Source organism: Lolium rigidum, chromosome 1 (genome assembly GCF_022539505.1).
Source record: "Lolium rigidum isolate FL_2022 chromosome 1, APGP_CSIRO_Lrig_0.1, whole genome shotgun sequence".
Classification (NCBI taxonomy): Eukaryota; Viridiplantae; Streptophyta; class Magnoliopsida; order Poales; family Poaceae; genus Lolium; species Lolium rigidum.
In genome coordinates, this window is record NC_061508.1 from 44,072,327 (window position 1) to 44,096,316 (window position 23,990).

Genomic DNA, 23,990 nt, shown 5'->3' on the forward strand with positions numbered 1-23,990 from the left:
TTTTGTGTTTTGATATAATGCAGCAAACAAAGTACTAAATAAAATAAAGCAAGACAAAAACAAAGTAAAGAGGTTGAGAAGTGGAGACTCCCCTTGCAGCGTGTCTTGATCTCCCCGGCAACGGCGCCAGAAAAAGAGCTTGATGGCGTGTATTTCACACGTTCGTTGGGGGACCCCAAGAGGAAGGTATGATGCGCACATCAGCAAGTTTTCCCTCAGAAAGAAACCAAGGTTTATCGAACCAGGAGGAGCCAAGAAGCACGTTGAAGGTTGATGGCGGCGGGATGTAGTGCGGCGCAACACCGGGGATTCCGGCGCCAACGTGGAACCTGCACAACACAACCAAAGTACTTTGCCCCAACGAAACGAGTGAGGTTGTCAATCTCACCGGCTTGCTGTAACAAAGGGTTAACCGTATTGTGTGGAAGATGATTGTTTGCAGAGAAAACGAGTAAAAACAAGTATTGCAGACAGATTTGTATTTCGGTATTAAAGAATGGACCGGGGTCCACAGTTCACTAGAGGTGTCTCTCCCATAAGATAAAAGCATGTTGGGTGAACAAATTACAGTCGGGCAATTGACAAATAGAGAGGGCATAACAATGCACATACATGTCATGATAAGTACGGTGAGATTTAATTGGGCATTACGACAAAGTACATAGACCGCCATCCAACCGCATCTATGCCTAAAAAGTCCACCTTCGAGGTTATCGTCCGAACCCCTTCCAGGTATTAAGTTGCAAAGCAACGAGACAATTGCATTAAGTATGGTGCGTAATGTAATCAACAACTACATCCTCGGACATAGCGCCAATGTTTTATCCCTAGTGGCAACAACGACAACGACAACCTTAGAACTTTCTCGTCATCGTCCCAGGTGTCAATGCAGGCATGAACCCACTATCGAGCATAAATACTCCCTCTTGGAGTTAAGAGCAAAAACTTGGCCGAGCCTCTACTAATAACGGAGAGCATGCAAGATCATAAACAACACATATGTAATAACTTGATAATTAACATAACATGGTATTCTCTATCCATCGGATCCCGACAAACACAACATAGAGTATTACGGATAGATGATCTTGATCATGTTAGGCAGCTCACAAGATCCAACAATGAACCACAATGAGGAGAAGACAACCATCTAGCTACTGCTATGGACCCATAGTCCGAGGGTGAACTACTCACTCATCACTCCGGAGGCGACCATGGCGGCGTAGAGTCCTCCGGGAGATGAATCCCCTCTCCGGCAGGGTGCCGGAGGAGATCTCCAGAATCCCCCGAGATGGGATTGGCGGCGGCGGTGTCTCTGGAAGGTTTTCCGTATCGTGGTTTTTTCGCATCAGGGGTTTCGCGACGGAGGCTTTAAGTAGGCGGAAGGGCAGAGTCGGAGGGCTGACGAGGGGCCCACACCACAGGGCGGCGCAGGCCCCCCCTTGGCCGCGCCGCCTTGTGGTTTGGCCACCTCGTGGCCCCACTTCGTATGCTCTTCGGTCTTCTGGAAGGTTCGTGGCAAAATAGGCCCCTGGGTCTTTGTTTCGTCCAATTCCGAGAATATTTCGTTACTAGGATTTCTGAAACCAAAAACAGCAGAAAACAGCCAATCGGCACTTCGGCATCTTGTTAATAGGTTAGTTCCAGAAAATGCACGAATATGACATAAAGTGTGCATAAAACATGTAGGTATCATCAATAATATGGCATAGAACATAAGAAATTATCGATACGTCGGAGACGTATCATACGTCAAGGATCCGCCTTCCTCCAAGTACGTGCTGGATCCGGATACTTCATGGGCCGTCACGGATCCGGCCTCCTTCGTAGGTCGGTAGAGATCCGGCTTCCTGTTCTTGGGCTGGACTTCATCCTTCCGGATCTACAGCAACTGGGCCGCCCGATGGGCCACATGCCTCACCACCAACTATGGGCCACCCGGGCTTGCCGGATCTAGGCCATGCCGTTGATATACCCATAAAGTATACCCACAACACAATGAGATGAAGTGAAGTGAAGTAGAGTAACTCGTGAGAGCAAGTGTTCAGGAAAATTGCTATTTCACTTGTGTTGCTGTCATAATTAGTGAAGCTCATTAGTCTTTTCAGTGCTTCTTCTAGGGAGGATCCATAGATAGGTGCAGCCATAAGCATGTGCAAATACACCCCTTATGATGGGTCCTAGAGCCATTTTCATGTGCAACTATAGGAATCATTAAGACATAAATGTTCCATCATAGCCATAAGTTTAAAGGTCCCCATAATTGGTCACCCCGTTAACATGCATCTAAGAATCGGGACCGGGTTTTTGTCGCTCCCACTATCCCTCATCATGTCAACATGCAACGGTGATAACCTTATGCATCCATTGACATATGTGTGCACTCATAAATCAATACATAAGATCATCATGGAAGATAACAAATACTTGTACGCAACCAACAACAAACTATATAACAATTGCCATGAACAATTCACTGCTCAAACATCAACATAGAGATACAATAGATCATGGGAAAACAATAAATTGCATCATACATCATGTTTGCCAAGAGATTACAGAGGGAGATGATGAGGAGTTGATGTATATGTTGATGAAGATGATGAAGATGGTGCTGATGCCTTCACCGGAGGGGGTGGAGTCCATAGAGGCATTTCCGGCAGCGTTTCCCCCCTTCGATCTCCGCCGGCGGTGGCCCGCTGACTCTCTGTTTCTGTGTTTTTGATCTACGCCGCCGTTGCCTCGACGAAACTCCCGGGGGTCGTATATATAGTAGTTTTGAAGTCCCGTAGCTCCTGGAAAGTCAAAAACAGTAAAAAGTGGTGTTTCCTGCTAAACAGAATTAGAACCGGAGTAGGGGTTGTTTAGAAAATCCCCTAAAACATCATAAAACATGGGGATAACATTATATAAGAGGAATTAACCAAAACAACCCCAAGAGGAATGATCAATATAACACAGGTTTAATTACATGTATCATATTCATTAGCTAGATAACGAAAACAAATTGATGCTACAACCACAAGAGGAATGAAATAACATGAGTTTAACTACATGTTTAGCTGGATAAATCAAAATTAATTAACCAAATAATCACAAGAGGAATGATATAACATAGGCTTAACTACATGTGTATAGTCATTAGCTGGATAGTAACAAAAATGAATGGACCAAAGAACCACAAGAGGAATGAAATAACCTGGACTTAACTACATTTGGTATAGTCATTAGCTGGATTCCAAAAATGAATTCACCAAACAGTCACAATAGAAATGAAATGACCTGGGCTTAGCTACATGTAGATTGTCATTAGCTGGATAACAGAAACCGTAGCTAGATCCTTGATTCACCCGTACAGTTAATTGCAAGGAATTCCTATATTACTAGGCCACCCTACACACATTCATTTCGAAGAACTGCCCATCGCAAAGGGTGCCGAGAGAGTGTGCTAGCAGAGTAAGCTCACAGACAGCGATCGATCATGGACACGAGACGTGCCGCTCTCTGTTTTCTCCTAGTACTCGCGATCTTGCACACAAACCCTACATCTATTTCGGCGGGCAACGGCGGTTCGTGTTCCTTGCCGGATCCCATTTCACTATGTTCTTTTCGCTATATGATTGATTCTTTTATGTTGTTGTGTTAATTCATCTGACCGGCCAGAGGTGTGCAAATATGGGGTACCGTTGTTACCGTTCTGCAAAGATTGGAGCTGCAAGGCGGGATGCTGGGTGGAGGCGAAGCTGCTCCGCGCTCGTGTAAAGGAACACAGGTGCATCAAGGGCGGCTTAAAGGGCGTGTGCTACTGCCTCTTCTGCGGGAAGCACTTGGCGCTCGATTAAAACAATCACGGACCGGAGCTATTTGCTGTCAATGAGGAATCAATGCTTCATCTTAAAATTAGCGCATTCCTCCTCTGTTAAAGGTGGTGGTACCTTGGTCGTGCTAGTGTGTGGTTAAAATATATCTAATAATCTTATAATTGGGAGAAGAAATTCCGTTTCGTCTGTTTTCCTTGCTACTAGTGTGCTCAAGTATCTTGCTACCATGGACATTTATGACATGATAATCTTTGCCCAAGCCAGAACTGAGAGTCGTGATTTTCAATTCAGGTTTGAGCAAATTAATTACGAGACGGCTAACTTCTCCTAAAATTTGGAAATTATTTCAGATTATCTCACCTAAATTTCATGGATTTAAACAACATTTAACCAAATTTGGTGTTTATTTGAATTTGGTCCAAGTCTAGTGTGAAAATTTCTTGAACTTATATTCCAGAACCCAGCCTTTTCAAAAAAAAAAAAATCCAGAACCCACCAGAATTACCAAGGTGCTCCCTTTTATTTGAACTAGATAATACCCTACGCGATAGCGGAATTATTAACAAAATATGCAAAGAATTAGGTCATAAGACATGCATAACTTTTGTCAAAATTAATACAATAATTTTCCGCATTGAGACAATACTTTATGTGTAGGCATTTAAAGTAATGGCTAATCGTAAACACAACATTTATCGATGTTATGTCGGCATTTAAAGTAATGGCATGTTGAGTCTGCTAATTGTGAACACAACATATATCGATGTTGTAAGCAACATAGGGTGTGTTTGGTAGCCTGGCTCAACACAGAAAATTCCATACTAGACGAGATTTGGGTGTTTGGTAGGTAGGGTCATGTGTACGGGCGTTGCCCACCTCATACTAAAAAGGGCTCAACCATGCCCGGTTGTGAAGCCCAAATCGAGGTTCGCAAGTCAGCTCAGCCGAGCTCATCCCCAAAAGAGAGACAACGCGCCCCGTAAAGATCTTCGCATGTCCTGCTGGAGGAGTCTCTCCCGAATCCACTCAGCCCCACCCTGTAACCTCGAGCCGCCAACCACGACAATCTCTCGTCCTCCCGCATCGCCGCCCGCCATCTCCCTCCAGTGCCCAAGCTCGCCGACTCCCCGAGACCCGTGGATGCCCTCGAGTTGATTTTTATCATCTTTTATGATGTTTTGAGAATTTAAGAAAAAACAAGGGAGTTTAAAATCCCTAGGGGCAAAATGGTCATTTTGACAAAATCCAAAATTGAGTAAAATGTGTTACAAGACTAGTAAAATTCTTTCAAACAAGATTTCAAATACTGAGATCATAACAAATGTCAAACCCATTCAAAACATTTCAGAACATTTTGAAGGAATTACGAAATGCCCTAAAATAGAATTAATATACTATATAATTCTAGGTAAAACACACAAAGGGGGAAACTCCAATATAAATCCTAAAGCGTATCATAATTACGATCGCACCATAGTAATTCGCTATTATACCCACGTTCGCCTCTCCTGGTCTTACCTCTAAAACTACTTATAGTGTAAGAGTAACATAGCTAGTAATATCACACAACTCAAGGCATTTTTGTGACATTGCATGAAGAAAAAGAGTGAGGTGTAACTAGCTAAACCATAACATCACACACTCCAATACAAGATGAGTCTACATCATAATAAATGACATAATGCATAACACTATATATAAGTTTCTGCCCACTATGAAGGTAGTAACTTAGACATGTTACTAGTCTAAGTTACCCCCACTATAAGTAGCCCAAATGACCTTGACTCAACAGGAAACACTATGTTTGGGTATTCGTGAAGCTGAGATCACTAGTAGGAAAATGTTTAGCTCTGGCGCGGCATCTTATATTTTCTGTGACGCATGGCTATGAGGCACTGGTATCACGCCATTGGTAGCATCTAACCCGTGGCGCATGGGGTTGGTGCGTCACTGGCATGTGCATAGACCTGTGGCGCACGAGAAAGATGTGCCACCGGCCTTGACTCGCACGGTGGGCAAAAATAAAATTTAAATTCAAACAAAAATACTAAAATGCGGGAGAAGTCTGAAATTTTCCATTCATTCAAAGATAATTTACATTTACATAGGAAATAAAAAAGGGGAAAAGTCCTAACTAACTCCTATCGGCGAGCCCCTGCACCGACGTCGACGGTGCAGCCTACTCCTCATTCTCGTCTTAGGTGAGGTCTACGAACGTGGGTTGCATCCATAGCCCCTGCTGCGGCCAAGCCAGATACTCCAGGTAGACCGATGACGCTTGTGGATGCCACGCTGATGACCCTGCTAAGACCAAGCCGGGTATGCATGCTGCTGCGGTAGCGGTGACACAATCTTCCCCGGCCACTCAGCCTGCGGCCAAGCAGGGTATGCTTGGTGGGCCGGCGGCAGTTGCGGTGGCGGTGGCATCATCTACCCCTGCCACTCGGCATGCAACGACGTGTGTGGTACTAGTGGTAGAGGCGGCAGAAGCGGCGTGTGGTGCCCCACCACCAGCGCGCTGAGCGGGATGACATCATCCAGACCCTCCTCCGAGGACCATTTGGCGTCCTCCTTCGCTTTTGACTCGGCAACGGCGTGCAGGGCGGCCGCCTCCTCGTCGTAGTCATCCGGCAAGAGTGCCTCCTCCTTTGTAGCTAGAGGCGCATTGCCATCTTCCTCGTCTTTGTCGTCGGTGGTCACGGCGAGGTCGATGTGGTCCTCGCCAGGCTGGAAGTACTAGACTACCGTTTGGCGAGGCGCACCTCGTGCTCCCACGCGAGGAAGGAGCGGCATAAATAGCGCCGCATTGACTGCCTCCTGCCGGCGGTGCATCTCCGCATCCAGCACCCTCCCGCAAGCGGCATCAGCGGCACCAACACCCTCCCGGTCGAGGTGCCATTCGCTCGGAAGAGACGCATCGTTGTGGAGGATTGGGTCGGCTTGCACCCACCAGCGTTGGCATTCCCCCATCGAGGAGTAAGCCCGGTTGCAACCGCGCCGACGCCTTTTGTTGACGCCCGCCTCCTCCGCAACAACTTGCGGGCCGACGAAATTGGCCGCGTGCGGAGGCGGCGATAGGTTGCAGCCGAGGCAAGAAGGAGGTGGCGGCGAAGATCGGTGGCGGTGGCCCGAGGATGAGCTGGCCTCGTCGTCATTCAGCACCTTCTTGGACCACCTCGGCATTTTTGCCATATTGGCGACATCGACGTCCTTGGCTTTATTTTGGAGGCATCTGTTGGCGCAGGCGCATGGGCGGTGTTATGGGGGAGAAACCAGCGCAGGGCCGACATAAGAACCCCCTATGCCATCAATGTCCGCACTACTTCCGGTACCTTCTGCATCAATTGCGGCGTAAGAGCCCAAGCGGCGGACATTGATGGCGCGGTAGGCTGCCGCGCGCGCCACCGATCAGCCTTCTTGCGCACGCGCTCACAGCGCGTCTGTCCACATGGTCTGTGCGTCGGCCAGTGCCCGCGTAGAAGGCCAGGCAACATCCAGCGGCGACATTGAAGGCCCTGCCTGCTGGGCCACCGGTCAGCTTTCTACCAGTGGGGAGAAGGGGTGTCGCCCCACGCGTTTAGCGGGCTTGCCCGTGGTGCATCACAGTTGAGTGCGCTATGTGTACGTGGGCTCGCCTGTGGTGCGCCAGAGTTTCATGCGCTGGGTGCAACCTCGTCAATGTAGCCACACTTAGAAGTGGCGCACCAAATTATAAAGGTGCGCCACAAATAATGTCATACTAGTGGCCCTCTCTTTTCCGGTAATAGCAGTGGTACACCAATATTTGGTGCACCGTGGGCAAGCCGTCCATCTGTAGCCTTTTTTTATAGTAGTGGCTAGAGGGAAGAAGACACGTGATGAGTGTTTCGAGCGGTTAGAAAAACTATGTAACACAAGTGTATGTGGGCCATGAAACCAGTTATCCCTTTCCCAAACTACACCAAAAATCTGGTAAGTAAACGGAGCAGAAAACACACTCTAATCCGAATCCGAGTTACAACTCAATGAAAAATGGTGCACACTTACACATGAATCCGAGCACAATCATATTAGTTACAACCATATTAGTTTTGGAAGTACTTCCTTTTATAAACCCTATCAGTATGGAATCTAGTTTTGACGATCTTGATGTAAGGAAATAAAAAGCGAAAAAGTTCGTAATTTTGGCAAATAATTATTAAAATATTTTGTTTGTTTGGATTAAAAAATAAAATAAAATACTGCATCTCCCACTCTCGCGTAGTCGCGTGTCCCTCTCTCTTCTCATCCCCATAAAATACACAAAGCCCAAAGTACAACTCAGTAGAAACCCAAGTACACTTATGGTACAAACCAAAGTACATCCGTAAAAGTTTTGATACTTTTAGTAAAATGATGAAAACTACCAGCATGAGATTTAGTTCTAAAAATCTCAGCGCGAGGAGTTTAAAAATGAAAACGTTTTATAATTCGGATAACCAATTCTCAAGATATTTCAGCGCCTCGTGTGGGTTTAGGGCATATATGTTGGATAAAGGATTATAGACGTCGCAGAATTGCCAAAAGAAAATCATTTTATTTATTAACCATCACGCAAGAACAATGCCCTGGACATATACGATGGACACACACGCACAAATAGAACACGAAGTCAAACAATGTCTTTACCCATAAAACTGCATTAAGCTAATTGTTTGGTAACCGTGGGAGCCAGATTATATGATTTGCAAAAGAAAATGGCTAATCCATCTCAGGTTAACCAAGTGCTACAACATAGTATTAAAATAAGATTCTCAGGATGCAATTTAAATACGTATCATGGATTAAGTCACAGTACACATCCACATAATTGTTTGGGTCTTCCCGTTCAGGACTCGCAAAACTCTACTCTGAATTTGTAATACATGATGTTATCGTGTCAGCTAGTTCACTTGATCGACATAAGTCTCTCATTGGAACCTTGGTCTTTTTGCTGGCCCTTGATCAATAATAGGGTCAATTACGGGAGGTAATGCCTCTGAGGCCAGCAGATCATCCGGCGCTTTCTCTTCTGATGCAGATGGTGGAACATAGCCCTCCGGATAGGGTGGAGGGGGAGGAGCAGGAGGCAGCTGCAAAGAAATATGCCAAAAGTTTGAGATTACTTGGTAAAATGTTGACAAAAAAGTTGATGAACAAACTTTGAGCAAGATAAAGCTACCATCTACATGGTACATCTACTAACAGGAAGCAAGTTTTGCCATCTATTTCAGACATTCGGTGCTCACTAAAGTTGAACTTAATATTACCTTCTTTTGCAAATTGACGAGGATCTTATCAATTCGCATCAACTCCTTGAAGTCAACCGCTTCCTTCTGGGTCTTCGATTCAGAAGCTGCTGCATCAGACTCTGTCTCTGCTGTAACGAAAAACAAAGATACCAATGATGCTAGTTTTCCTTCACAAATCATGGTAAATAAGAAAACATAACATGAATGGAAGAAACATGTATAATAAGCAACATGCAAGTCTGGAATGCAGTAGCAACAGTTTCCAGCAAGTGATCATACAAGACCAATGCCCACTATCATTATTAAGGACTGTCATAATGTCAAGGTAAGGAGTAGTCTTATCATTAAATTGTAGTTCTAATTTGTAATTTGTTCCAAGCTAGAGTTCAGAAACAAATGACATGTACTCCGTACAGATGAAAACAGTGTGCACACAGACTCAGGATGTGGTGTTTCCAATCCACAAATAACTAAAAGTATAATTCAATGGTTAAGCATATAAATTCCAATAACATTAGAAGAGAAGTAAATACAGGCAAACTGACAAGCAAAACAAATATGAAATATAATATGTTCCATGCTTGAGGCTTCACACTCAGAAAACCATCAAAAGTGCCTACATATAATTATGTAGCTCCAGAATAAATATTTTTGCAAAATCTACTTCTTGAAGTTGCCAAAGACCTACACCTACATCTCAAAATATTGTTTCAAATCCTAACGGAAGAGTCTTTTTTATTTGCTTTGCCCATTTAACCCAAATTTATGTCATTGTGCAGCCACCAACTGTTGGCTGCTAAGGACACCTGTTATGACCGGTATTGGTTATGTTAGGAGGGGGCCCAACCATGGGCCCAACTAGGGGCTTAGCCCATTATCAGTTTAGGTCGGTTTAGGGTTTAGCTCTTTATATATCAGATGTAACGATGCAAAAGGATCAAGCAATAATCAGATTCATTATTGCCGACTCCCCGAGGAGTCGGTCTCCCAAAACCCAGCCGCCGCCTTCCTCTCTCCCGCGCGCACGACGGCGCCCAGCCGCCGGCGTCCGCCGCCTCGTCCGCACACCTCTCCCTCCTTTCCCTACAAACTACGCCCTAGGCCCGGTAGAGCTGTTGGTTCTACCAATTTGGTATCGGCTAGCTCGGCTGCGATCATGTCTTCTCCGCCGCCCACCACCACGTCGTCCGCGCCGCCGCCCGTTCCTTCGACCACCGCCACCACGGCGGGTTCTCCGAGCCGGCCGCCACGACGGCGGGCTCCGCCGCGCCGGCGTCCGTCATCTACACGCCCGAGCAGCCGAGCGGGGTCGTCAATGACCTCGTCACCGCGGTTCAAGGCATCCGCCTCTACTTGATCGGTTCCCAGGGGCCCCCGACGCCGCCGCAGCCGGCCATCTTCTCCGTGCCGGCACCCGCATCAGGGGTTTCGCCCTTCACGGGCGTACCGCCGCGGCCTCCCGCCGGCGCCGGCCCGGCCCCGGCCGCAGTGGCCACCGTCCGCCCCCGCCAGCCCAAGCACCGCAGCAACGCGGGGCGTCCCCATCCACCGAGATCCGTTTTCCCCGTCACCATCCCCGTTGCCGGCGTGGCTCACCGCGTCGTCGACTCGGCCCGGTCTACACCACCGGCTGCCGAGCCGCCGATGCCCTCCCTACGGGCACCGCCCACGGGGGTATGCACGCCCCTATGAGGCGCGCCCCGACGCGCACGGCCCCGGCGGGGTAACCCGGCCACCGCCCCGCTACACCAAGGTCGACTTCGCCACCTACGATGGGTCGGAGGACCCCCCGAACCGGCTTAGCCGGTGCGAGCGGTTCTTCCGCGGGCAGCGCACCCGGCATCGGATCGCACTCGGCTGGCCTCCTATCACCTCCGGGCGCCGCCCGGACGTGGTACTACTCCCTCGAGCAAGACGAGGGCGGCATGCCCCCCGGGACCGTTTCGGGAGCTCGCCTCCTTCGCTTCGGTCCGCCGGTCCGTGGGAGCCGCCTCGCGGAGCCGGGGCGCCTCCCTTCACGTCAACGGTGCAGGACTTCGCCGATCGCTCGAGCACTCGCTCGCCACGCGCCGGTGTCACGGGGCAGCGGCGCGCGGACCTCTTCGTCGGCGGACTCCCGGATCACATACGGGTGGACGTGGAACTCCGGGCCCCCGCGACCCGCAGACGGCGATGCACTACGCTCGGGCGTACGAGCGTCGAGCCCGAGCGCTGCCGCCGCCTCCCCGAATCGCGGGGCCCGGCCAACCGCCCGCCCCCGCCGGCCGCGGCGCCGGCCACGCGGCCAGCACCGGCCGCCCCGGCGGCGACGCGGCAGTACCTTTCGGCGCCTCACCCCGGCGGAGCGGTTGGAGCGCCGTCGCCTCGGCTCGTGCTTTAACCGCGACGAGCCCTACGCGCCGGGTCACGTTTGCCCGCGCCTCTTCTACTTGGAGACGGTCGACGACGGCGACGCGGACACGAGCGTCGACACGGCGACGGACACCGACCTCGACGCCGCACCAGCCCACGGCGTGCGTGGTCTCGGCTCCATGCGTTGGCGAGGCATCCGCAACGAGCGTACGATGCTCCGCCGCGTGACGATCCACGGCGAGCAACCGGTGGCCCTCCTCGACACCGGCTCCACACATAACTTCTTGCCGGAGGCCACCATGCGTCGTTTGGGCCTCCGGCCGACGGGAGGCGATCACCTCCGCGTCACCGTGGCCAACGGCGACCGCCTTCGCCGCCATGGCGTGGCGCAGCGAGTGCCGCTCTCCATCGGCAACGAGCACTTCACCATCGCGTGCGCCGGCATCGACTTGGGCTGTTTCGACTTCATCCTCGGCGTGGACTTCTTGCGGCCCCTCGGTCCCATACCGTGGGACTTCGCCGCCTTGACGATGACTTTTCGGCGCCGTGGCCGCCGCGTCCGTTGGACGGGCATTGGGGGCGCCGCCCCGGCCCCGCAGCTCCAGCTCACCACGGCCGACATCGACTCCGAGCACCCGCCGTTGGCCCACCTTCTGCAGCGAGCACGGCGACCTTTTCGCCGAGCCGCGAGGCCTTCCGCCTACACGGGTGTACGATCACCGCATCCACCTCGCCCCGGACACGGCGCCGGTGGCCGTGCGGCCTTACCGCTACCCCCAGCCGCGGAAGGACGAGCTCGAGCGACGGTGCGCCCTCATGCTCGCCGCGGGCGTCATCCGGATCTCTACGTCACCATTCTCGGCGCCGGTGCTTCTCGTTCGCAAGACGGATGGTACATGGCGCTTCGCATCGACTACCGCGCCCTCAACGCCCTCACACCGAAGGACAAGTTCCCCATTCCGGTGGTCGACGAGCTCTTCGATGAGCTCCATGGGGCTCGCTTCTTCACCAAGCTCGACTTACGGTCGGGCTACCACCAGTGCGCATGCACCGGACGACATCGCCAAGACGGCGTTCCGGACCCATCATGGCCACTTCGAGTTCGTGGTGATGCCCTTCGGCCTCACCAACGCGCCGACAACATTCCAGGCCCCGATGAACGATGTTCTCCGCCCCTATTTACGTCGGTTTGTGCTCGTTTTCTTTGACGATATTTTGATCTACGGCACCTCGTGGGCGGAGCATCTACAACACGTCGCCATCGTCTTCAACGAGCTTCGCGCGCATCATCTTCACCTTAAGCGCTCGAAGTGCTCGTTCGGGACGACATCGGTCGCCTACCTCGGCCACGTCATCTCCGCCGAGGGGTAGCCATGGACGCCGACAAGGTGGCGGCCGTTGCGGCGTGGCCGCCTCCTCGTTCGCCACGCGCCCTCCGCGGCTTCCCGGGTCTCGCCGGATATTACCGGAAATTCATTCGGGACTTCGGCATCATCGCGACACCTCTCACGAGGCCGCCGCGCCGCGACGCCTTCGCCCGGGATGACGAGGCCACCGCCGCGTTCGAGGCCCCGAAGGGGGCCCTCACGACGGGCCCCGTTCTCCGGATGCCGGACTTCGCGCGGCCGTTCATCGTCGATCGCGACGCTTCCGGCGTGGGGTTCGGTGCCGTGCTTCACCGGGGCGATGGGCCGCTTGCCTACTTCGGCGGAGCCTTTCGCCGCGCGCCATCTCAAGTCGGCGGCGTACGAGCAGGAGCTCATTGGCTTGGTGCAGGCCGTGCGCCATTGGCGCCCCTACCTTTGGGGGCGCTCGTTCCGGATTCGCACGGACCACTACAGCCTCAAGTACTTGTTGGATCGGAGGCTCTCGACCGTTCCGCGAACATCGGTGGATCGGCAAGCTGTTCGGCTTTGATTTCACCGTCGAGTACCGGCCGGGCGCCTCAATACCGTCGCCGACGCTCTCTCGCCGCGACGCTGGTCGATGAGGACGGCGCACCTGAAGGGATGGCATTGTGCATCCGTTCGGGCCCCTCCTTCGCCCTCTTCGACACCATCCGCCGGGCTACCGCGGCGGCGCCCGACGCCCGGATTCTCGCGGCGAGCAGCTGGACGCGGGCGAGTTGGAGGCACCATGGCGTTTGGCGGAAGGGCTACTCTTGCACGGGCGCCGGATCTTTGTGCCCGACCACGATGACTCGCGACACCAAGTGCTCCTCGCTGGCCCACTCGTCCGGCCATGAGGGTGTCCGGAAGACTCTTCACCGTCTCCGCGCCGACTTCTACATCCCCGGGGATCGGGCCTTGGTCCGGGATCGGGTGCGCTCTTGCGAGATATGCCGGCGCAACAAGACGGAGACGGCTGCGACCGGCGGGGATGCCGCAGCCATTGGAGGTGCCCTCCCGTGTCCGGGCCGACATCTCCATGGACTTCATTGAGGGCCTCCCCAAGGTGGGCGGCAAGTCCGTCATCCTCACGGTGGTCGACCGCTTCTCCAAGTATGCACACTTCATCGCGCTTGGACACCCGTACACCGCCGCGTCCGTCGCTCGTGCCTTCTTTGACGGCATCGTTCGCCTCCACGGGTTCCCCACGTCGATCGTCAGTGATCGGGATCCGGTGTTCACGGGGCACGTCTGGCGTGATCTTTTCCGGATGGCGGGCGTGAAGCTCCGTTTCAGCACGGCATTCCATCCTCAGACGGACGGCCGGTCCGAGGTGGTTAACAAAGTGATCGCCATGTACTTACGCCGTGTTACGGGTGATCGTCCTCGCGCATGGGTGGATTGGCTCGCTTGGGCGGAATATTGCTACAACACCTCCTATCATTCCGCCCTGCGTGCCACACCATTTGAGGTGGTCTACGGTCGGCTTCCACCGCCTATCTTGCCTGGTCGATCCGGCGACTGCCCGGACGGAGGCTGCGGGGAGCTTCTCCGCAACCGCGACGAGATTCTTGCCGAGGTGCGGCAACGTCTCGTTCGGCGCAGCGGCTCGCCAAGCACTACTACGACGGTCATCATCGCGAGGTGGCTTATGCGGTGGGCGGCCGGGTGTGGCTGCGCCTTCTTCATCGCTCCACCCGGTCCCTCGACCCGCGTGCGAGGCGCAAGCTTGGACCTCGCTACGCCGGCCCCTTCGTCATCTTGGAGCGCGTGGGCACACTTGCATATCGCCTTCGGCCTGCCGGAGGGTTCCCGCATCCATGATGTCTTTCATGTGGGTCTGCTCGAAGCCTTACCGTGGGGAGCCGCCGGCGGCGCCACCGCCGTTACCGCCAATCGCCGATGGTCGTCTTCTTCCGAGTCCGGCGAAGGTGTTACGTGCTCGGCTCCGTCGCGGCATTTGGTACTTGCTCGGTGCGGTGGGAAGGCCTTCGGAAGAGGAGGCTACTTGGGAGAAGCGCGAGGAGTTCAGCCAGGCACTACCCCGACTACCAGCTCGAGGACGAGCTGTTTGCACGAGCGGGGAGAGATGTTATGACCGGTATTGGTTATGTTAGGAGGGGGCCCAACCATGGGCCCAACTAGGGAGCTTAGCCCATTATCGGTTTAGGTCGGTTTAGGGTTTAGCTCTTTATATATCAGATGTAACGATGCAAAAGGATCAAGCAATAATCAGATTCATTATTGCCGACTCCCGAGGAGTCGGTCTCCCAAAACCCAGCCGCCGCCTTCCTCTCTCCCGCGCGCACGACGGCGCCCAGCCGCCGGCGTCCGCCGCCTCGTCCGCACACCTCTCCCTCCTTTCCCTACAAACTACGCCCTAGGCCCGGTAGAGCTGTTGGTTCTACCAACACCACTACCAAACACTTGAATGTACCAACTATAGCCGCACATGCGAATACATAATAAAGAGTTGCCACACACTGCCCAGTGTGCTCAGTGTGGTTGGCTAACAATGTTACAGAAACCAGTTTCACCGAAATTCTGGAAATCCCGCAGGGTGCCAGGTTTCTGAATATGGTAGGTTTTGGAGAATGCCATTGCCATTTTAATCAAGGCTGAAGATTGACTGAGCAACATACCAAAAATGAACTTGGCGAAGTCCACGAAAGCTAATTTGGGTATTTGAAATTAATTTAGCCATGGAAGTCTGTCAAGAAACTAAAAGGAAGTCGGATTCTTTTCTGTACGCAGAGAAATGAGAAAGTAAATTTGGCAATGCTAGAAAAAAATTTGAGAATACGATAGAGTTAGCATCTTTTAGGGGGAAACTGTTGGTTCTGAAACTAGCTACTACGTATAGATCTCTATTTCTCTAGAAAATGATTATGATTTACTTTTTTATGAACCTAATCATGAATCAATGACTGCCTTTATCCTGAACAGAAGTGCCAGCATTTAAAATTTTCAATCAAAGGAAAGACCACAATGCATAAGATGAGCTGGATGCCCATACAAGTATTTTAGTGGCAATACAGCTGGCAAAAGATACACCACATAACCAATACCAAGCATAAGAGATGTTTAGTCGTGTGGAGACATGGTAAAAAAGAAAAGAGGTAAGAAACAGGCAAGATGTGAAGACATACCATTGCCAATCTTCTCCAATTTCGAGCATGCTATAGAAAATGCTTTTGATATGTGATGCATAGTCCTACTCTGAAATGTTACAGGAATAGCCAAAGGAAGTCACAAGCAAGCAACTTAAAACTCTGCAATTAGATTGGCAGAATCACTGAAAATGTCTGAAAAATGACAAAGATGACCAATAGTACCACATTATCTGTCAGTCACTGGGCTACATAACTGTGTGCAAAATCTCTGGAAAAATGAGCTTACAAAGACTAAGAGCCTTACTATGCGGGAGGCGAAAACGTTGCCGAGCAGGGGCGCCTGGTAGATGGAGCCGTCGAGGATGTAGTAGGCGAGCAGGTGGTCGACCTTGTCGGAGTTGGACCTCCTCTGCTTGCGCATGACGAACAGGTGCGGCTCCATCACCTCGCTCAGCACGTACTCCATCCCGGTCATCATCCTGCGACCATCACGCGGAACAGAGAACAGCTGGTAAGCCTCCGAGACGAGGAGGAATTGGGAGGGGGGTCTAGGGTTTTACATGAGCTGGGACATGTCGAGGGGGTGGATTTGGCGCGAGCGGAGGGACTCGTTGTTGCAGGTGATGTCGTAGAAGGGGGAGAGGGCGAAGTAGTCGAAGACGAGGTTGCGGTCCAGCGGGTAGGTGTTGAGCCACAGCTGGTCGCGGAAGCAGATCCCCGTCATGTCCGTGCCCGGCGGGGGCGGGAGCGCGGCCGCGCTGTCGCCTGGGGGCGGCGGGGGGAGCGCCATCGCCGCCCAGGAGGCGCTGCCGTCTCTACGGGAAGTAATTCACCAGATCGAACGGGTGGCGGACGGCGGCGGCGAGTGAAGAAGGCCGCGGTGGCGGCGATGGGGGATACCGTTTGTTCTTGGACAGAATAGCAAAAATGCCACAGGTGAAAACCAAAAGTACCAAAATATACCACACTTAAAAATCAAAAGTGTCAAAATATCACTCTTTTTCAGTTTTTTATACCAAAATAGCACTACCATCTATTATCAAAGGAACTGCATTAGTCAAACTGTGAAGTTTTTGCAACTTACTAAAACTACCATGTGGAAAAAGAATAGAAAAAAAACTTCAATCGCCGGCTATTCCTGTCCCCATACCCAATCTTCTGTGCCATGTGTTCTACGATCACCGCCACCAACGCCACACTCCCCTGCCGCTAGGGACCCTCCCATCCTTGGCCGCCTCTAACCACCAGTCCCCGTTCTCGGCCACCAGTTCCCGTACATAATTATGGCTAACCCCCTAGCGGTCTGCGCTCTCTGCTCGCCCCCACGCTCCCGTGCTGCAAGGAGAGGGAGAAGAAGACCGCACCGATCCATGGTCATGCCACAACCAACACAAACAACTAGCAGCGGACCGTGCTCCCAGCAGCACCACAAGTTAACTAGCGGGCACTCCCCTGGTGACGCCGAGACGGCCACTTCCTTTTCCCTTGTTGTTGTGTTGAATTCAATGATGAAGAGAACCCTGATTTGATGTTATTTTCCTTAATCCAATAGATAGATGACAACTAGACACACTTCTCATGATCTTTTCCCCCTTCTTTTTAAGCATCAACATGTGAAAAGGTAAGGGCTTATGTGACTTTATTTGAAAATTTTAGTCTCGGTTGGTCACTGGCTAGTGGTAGTTTGGCATAAAAAAATGAAAAATAATGGTACTTTGGCACTTTGGTTTTGGAATGTGGTATTTTAGTGGAGTACCTTCAGTTTTTATCTGTGGTATTTTGGCTCTTTTTTTGGGGGGAAATACGGGTGCATTCGTCACCATCGAACAGAAAAGCCGCTCTGTCACCTCCTCCGATGGCCATCCCCGAGCCCCCCATCGAACCCTAGCCGTCGGAGCGCCACCGCCCGACCGTCGCGGCTCCTCGCCTCCACCGATCCCCTCCCGTCGCATATCTCCACCGAGCGCATCTCGTCGCGGCTTCACGCCGCATCTCGCTGCGGCTCTCCCCCGAGGTCACCACCGCCGGAGCTATCTCCCCCAGCTCGCCGCCACAATTATCACCGTCGAGCCCAACGATCTCTCCTCCGAGCTGGCCAGATCGTCCTAACTCGGCTGCTAGCCAATGCCAACAACAGTAGTTCAGCCGACGCCGGAGCTGGGCGCTGAAGTTCAGGATTTGCTGGCGCTGGGGGCATCGGAAGAATACGCCCAAAATGGCCCGCCGCTTTCTCCTTCGTAGCCTCAGCTACTCCTCCTCCGCCGCCGAAGACGTGGTCGTCTCCTCCATCCGCCTCCTCTCCGCCACGAACCATAACAAATCACCTTCCCTTCAATCCGTTAACCCCAATCCCGATCCAGGAGCAGCTCTTCCTCCTCCTCCTCCTACCACCACCCTCCTTCTGCCTCCGGCGGACCGCCTCCGCGGGGTCTTCCTCCAGAAGGCCCCTGGCCGCGCAGCCCTCCACCGAGCCCTCTCTTCCACGGGCCTTGACGCCGCCGCCGCCCTCTCCCCGGAGGTTCTCTCCGATGTTGTCAACCATGGCAACCTCAGCGCTGCCGCCATTATCGACCTCTTCGACTGGGCCATCTCCAACGCCGAGCTGCCCCCTTCCCTCCATACCTGCAACATTGTCATCAGGGCTTTGGGCAGGAGGAAATTCTTCGCCTTCATCGAGGGTGCCCTGGAGATCATGGGGAGAAGGGGCATCGTCCCGGACCTAATCACACTGGGAATCATCATCGATAGCCTAGTCGCCGCCAGGCAGGTCAGCAAGGCCGTCCAACTGCTCGAGAGCCACCATTTTGGAATCCGGGTCGAGCAAACTTGCGGCAGAAAGGAGGCCTTCTCTGTTCTCGTTAACTGCCTCTGCCGGAGGTCACATGTCGGTGTCGCAAGCTCGCTCGTACAAGCTGCTCGTGGAGATCTTCCTGTTCTTGACAAACATGTGTACAATGACGTGATGGGTGGTTGGGCGAGGTTTGGGAAGGTTGATAAGCTGGAGCATTTCTGGGCGATGATGCTGGAGGACGGGCTAGTGCCGGACGAGGTTTCGCATTGCCATCTCATCGAGGCGTTGGGGAGAGCAGGGCGGGCTGAGGAGGCACTCAGGGTGTTTGAGAAAATGGTGCAAGAGGGATACGGTCCAACTACGATGGCCTACAGTGCACTCGTTTCCAATTTTATCTCACTGGGGGATTTGGACAGGTGCATGGAGTATTACAAGGATATGGTGGACAAGAATTGTCCCCCAAATAGTGATACATACTGCAATTTGATTAGAGCCCTTTTGAGAGCGCGCAGGGTGGCTGATGCACTTCAAATGTTTGATGACATGTTGGCTCAAGGAGTTCTGCCAAATACTGGGGTCATTACGTCGTTCATTGAGCCACTTTGTACATTTGGGCCCCCTCATGCTGCTTTGATGATCTACAAAAAGAGCAGGAAGGCTGGTTGTACAATATCCTTGAAAGCATACAAGCTTCTGCTTGAAAGGCTTGCCAGGTTTGGGAAAAGTGGGGTGGTGTTGAAGATTTGGGAGGAGATGCAAGAGTGTGGGTACCCATCTGACAAAGAAATTTATGAGTTCATTGTAGATGGACTTTGCAATGTGGGTAAGGTTGATGCTGCTGTTTCTGTGGTGGAGGAATCACTTAGGAAAGGCTTCTGTCTAGGGAGAGTTGTTTATAGCAAACTCAACAATAGGCTGTTGGAGATGGACAAAGTGGAGACTGCATACAATCTGTTGAAGAAAATCAAACGTGGACGCACACTTGCTAACTCACGCAACTACTGCCGTGCTAATGGTTGGCACCTGTGAACACACTTGGTCGGCACACAACTAATTAGGTTTGCTGGAAAAAGCAGTTCCATATGTGTTAAAAGTGCAATTGTATGCAGTCTTCTATAAAATGGTAAAATTTAAGTTTGACTGGTGAAAGGTTTAAGGTTTGTACATATTCTCTTCCCTCCATGTTTCCAATATGTTTGGCTATTTTACGCATACCAAATTATCTTTTATATTTTTTTTCCTAATTCACATGGAGTTATTCTAACTAAATATTGCCTGATGACGGGTTGAAGCAGTGAAAGCTACATCAGGTAATGAGATGCAGTAATCAAATCTTAGAATATAATGGATAGGCATGTACGTCTTTGTTGTGTACTCTGCTGTTTTGGAAAAGAACATACATTAGATGAATTGTGAAGTTACAGGACTTGGGTTAGAAACTCTAAAAAAATCAGATGGATCTCAAATAGCAGAACTAGTGTCTCTATTCAAAAATAGCTGAACTTACAACCAGTAGGCCTACCTGTTTTCTACTGAATTTGTTCTATCTAGCAAACGGCCACAGCCACAGTTTCTTGAATGGGTACATCACATCTGCTATCTGCAAATTTCAATGTAGTCCCAGTTATCCTGTTACCAACTGCTTTTATTCCGTTGATAAGGATTTTATATATGGTTCCTATTCATTCATAATTCACTTTGTTAATTGGAACTTTTCACTAGTGTTGTTTGAACTGTAGATATGGCTTTGATGTTACTCTTTGTTCTGCAGTGTAACAAAATCAGTTCATTTTTTGTACTAGCTTCTTTTGCTACCTATGCCTTTTTGTCTTCAGATGATGTAGGCTGCTGATTTTCATGAAGATGGGGTCAGGGATTTATGAGATAACTGCCCAGAACCATTGCTAGTATTAAGTATGAGGACTGATATATCATGTGAGGTCACAGAAGAGCACCGGTTGAACAATTACACGACATGGATGGGGCGTTGGCGCTCATCTTTGAGCCTAATGCAGTGTAGTGAGGGTGGTTCGTTCTCTGTTTTGGGATCACATTTAAGGTACCATGTATTTCCTCATCTCTTTTGAGTGTCTTGTCTGTTTCTCTTTTCCATTAAAACTGAGAGAAAACTTTCCTTTCGCAAGAGATGAGTTTCTTAGTTCGATTGGCCTGCTTGGATTTGAGTTTTACTATTTTGGTGTGCCTGGCTGTGAATTCCAGTGGTGGATATATGCTCAACCAATTATTTTAGTTTTGTGTGCTTGAGCATTATATATTACTTGGGTGTGTTAGGAAGCTTTTCTGTATATATTAAGAAGTTACCTTCTAGCGATGCAGAGATTGAGATTGTATTCTTGGTGATTAGGAGTCATGGTTGCTTCACTGTATGTTCCTTTCCATTTCGTGTTGTCATGAGTGTATATGAGTGTTCAATGGTATATATCTCTGTAAAGATCACATATCATTCTAGACCACATTGCTTATAAGCAGGTTATCAACAGATTGTTCACTAGCACTCATTCCGCGTACTACCTTTGATGTTTGACAGTTCATTTTGTATTGCAGAAGTGTAAATACATCAGGTTAGTTATATGTGATGGCAAGGCCTAATTCACATACACAAGCAGGCTGAACTCCAGGAGGTAATAGGATTTCATAGCGGCCCAATCCTTGCAATATAATTAGAACTGAAACCACATCTTTAGGGGAAGCAGTTATAAATTGTGCATATAGACTAATCTCCGGTTGTATAGATGCAACTCTAGGAGGTTGATTGTGTCGGCACTGGACAAAATGTCCGAGTTTTGCTCTCTAGATGAATCTAATTTTATTCTGATGTGTGCATTTATTTTAGAGGTGATAATCGGACATGAAAAACTGGAAATAAGATGAATTTCTAGAGGTAAATCTAGGTGCTATGATCCTGCCATCGATTAACCATAACTTCTACAAAAAGATATATTGCAAATTCCACCAAAAATCCTTCTACATAACTGTATTTTTTAGATTTTATTTATTGTGATTTATCTTTTGACTACTAAAAAAATCTTCTTTGAACCTAGATTAGAGCAACGTTTGAACTTCATTTCTTCAATATACAACATTATTTAAGGACAATTAAGCGTAATTGTATTTTATCTCTTTAATATGTACTGTATATTTATACGGTGTAGAGAAATATCTCTAGTGGGGCTGTTATAATTTAGAGATATATACATTTATATAATGCTTCCTAGGTTACACGAGAGCATTCATTCTAGCTAAATGTGTACTAGTTGCTTCTTACCTGCTTAAATAGTCATCTAATTTAATCAGTTGGCTTTGGCTGAGGTGAAAAGTTTATCTCAATTCAATTTATTTTCCCTTTTCAGGTTTACTATAGCGCAAGAATTGTCCATTTTGAAGGACCCACATGGACCCATTTGTCAAACTCAGTGAGAAGATACTACTACGAGCATTTTTAGACATGGTCTTACTACTACGAGCTTTTTTAGACATGGTCTTCAAGATGCTGCATCCGCATGCTTCACATGTCTACAGGATCTACACACGGTGTATCACATTTTGATGGGATGCATCTATTCTAGAAAAGTCTGGTTCAGCTGCCTAAGGGAGCTGGGTTTACAAGTTGCCATCCCTTTGCCCACAGATACCCTACACAGGAGGAAGGAACAGCAGTGCTTTGATTCGTTCGTCATTTTTATCAGTTGGAACCTATGTAAACAGCGTAATGCTCATGTCTTCCAAAACCCCAACAGGCAGCATTTAGTTGAGCTAGTAGAGGGCATCCTGGCAGTACTGGAGCAATGGGCAGAGCAGGGTTGGGAGAGGGTGTTGTCAGTTCTTGTTGTGTGCAACATGTCGTTGGCAATCTTGCATTTTAAGAGCATCTCCAGTCGCGTCCCCCAAAGCGTCCCCCAAAGAGATTTGGGGGACGCCGGCCAAAAAAACGTCCCAGTCGCGTGCCCCAAAGGCCGCTTCGGTCCGGACGTGCTCTAAATGTTGTCCGGCGTCCCTAGCCCATCCCCTGTGTATAGAGTCTCTACCGGGACGCCGGACACGACTTTTACACTTACTTTTTGTTTGGAGGGTGCGTTTGGGGGACGTGGCTAGAAAAGGGACCTTCTCCAAACGAAAATTTTGTCCGGACGTCCCCCAAACGACTAATCCGGCGCTTTGCCCGGACATCGTTTGGGGGACGCGACTGGAGATGCTCTAACTTCATTTTCAATAAAAATATTGCACCAGATTGCATACTCTCAAAAAAGAAACAGCCTTTATATGAAATATCTCGGTTACAAGGCCAGCTTCTCTGCCTGCAATAGTAGGATAAATGCTACCTGTGGGGAGAAGAGTATTTTCCGCCCAACATAACTGCTGGGAAATTTATGGGAGATTAATAAACCATATACGATACTATGGTATACGCTTGAATAATTCCAGCCAAACATGCTATAAACCCAAGTGACGCATTATTACACCACACGTCCCGTTACATCCAAGAACGCAAAAGACTTGTTATATAACTAATGGCTCGAGCTTCGGGCATTTGTTTGCTTCTTCTGCCATGGAACAAATACACGGTAGTACCTTGTAATCAACGGCCGCGGCAGCCGTAGAAGGCCTGGCAGCCGCGACCGGTGTACGCCTGCCCCCGGCCGGGGCAGGAGCCGTAGCACGCCGCCTTGTTCTCGTCCAGCCCTCCGTAGCCGATGTACTGTGGGCTGTAGAGCACCCTCCTCTGCGGGTAGGCCGCCGCCTCCTCACGCTCCGCGAAGGCCGCGTCGTCCTCGACGCTGCCTCGCAGCAGCTCGGCGTGCGCCGGCATCGCCGCGTGGGTGCCGGCGGCGGCGGCGACGACGCCGCGGCTCACGATCAGTGCTGCGAAGATGGAGGCGAAGAGGAGTAGCCGTGTTTGCAGCTTCATTGTGTGTTTGTTTCAAGTGCTGTGCCTGTGACCAAGGATAAGTAGCGTCACCTAGTGCTAGTGGTGGTAGTATAAGTTTTCCGCTCGATCCCGCTCAGCATTGGTTCGTTCGGCTGCCGTGTCTATTCGAGAGGGAGGAGATGGGTCCGAATGGTGGTGGTTGAGGCCTGAGACCTGAGGGTAAGGCCAACAGGAACAGCACGCCTAACTCTGCATGTGATGCTAGGCGACAGCAGCATCCCGCGGAGCCTGTCCAGTGTGATCAATCAATCTGCTTATTGAAAGGTCGCCCCCAAAGAAATTTGCTTTAAAAAATGAGGAACATGATATGGTCGACGTTTTATGATTG

At 50.5% G+C, this 23,990-nt stretch overlaps 3 protein-coding genes and 1 long non-coding RNA gene across 5 annotated transcripts; 1 reads left to right on the forward strand and 3 right to left on the reverse strand.

The window, feature by feature from the left end:
• Positions 1-8,599: 8,599 nt before the first annotated feature.
• Positions 8,600-16,728, reverse strand: LOC124685263 (mediator of RNA polymerase II transcription subunit 6). Of its 2 annotated transcripts, none has more exons than XM_047219598.1 (5): positions 16,484-16,728; positions 16,228-16,402; positions 15,960-16,029; positions 9,089-9,195; positions 8,600-8,911 (listed from the first exon to the last, which is right to left on the reverse strand). In XM_047219598.1, the coding sequence occupies exons 1-5, from the start codon at positions 16,711-16,713 to the stop codon at positions 8,750-8,752; spliced, it is 744 nt and encodes a 247-aa protein (XP_047075554.1). In that variant the 5' UTR covers positions 16,714-16,728; the 3' UTR covers positions 8,600-8,749. The 2 variants fall into 2 exon arrangements, with proteins under 2 accessions (XP_047075554.1, XP_047075553.1); XM_047219597.1 differs by having other exon boundaries at positions 9,089-9,198.
• LOC124685264 lies at positions 9,809-15,915 on the reverse strand. The gene is made up of 2 exons (XR_006997372.1): positions 15,225-15,915; positions 9,809-9,876 (listed from the first exon to the last, which is right to left on the reverse strand). It is a non-coding gene; the product is annotated as an uncharacterized LOC124685264 (long non-coding RNA).
• A 1,134-nt stretch (positions 16,729-17,862) lies between the features above and the next one.
• Positions 17,863-19,813, forward strand: LOC124671995 (putative pentatricopeptide repeat-containing protein At5g43820). The gene has a single exon (XM_047208307.1). It carries the CDS (start codon positions 18,139-18,141, stop codon positions 19,741-19,743), a length of 1,605 nt encoding a protein of 534 aa, XP_047064263.1. The 5' UTR covers positions 17,863-18,138; the 3' UTR covers positions 19,744-19,813.
• Positions 19,814-23,131: 3,318 nt separating this feature from the next.
• On the reverse strand, positions 23,132-23,711 carry LOC124672005. Its single transcript, XM_047208315.1, has one exon. It carries the CDS (start codon positions 23,639-23,641, stop codon positions 23,312-23,314), a length of 330 nt encoding a protein of 109 aa, XP_047064271.1. The 5' UTR covers positions 23,642-23,711; the 3' UTR covers positions 23,132-23,311.
• Between the last annotated feature and the right edge of the window lie 279 nt (positions 23,712-23,990).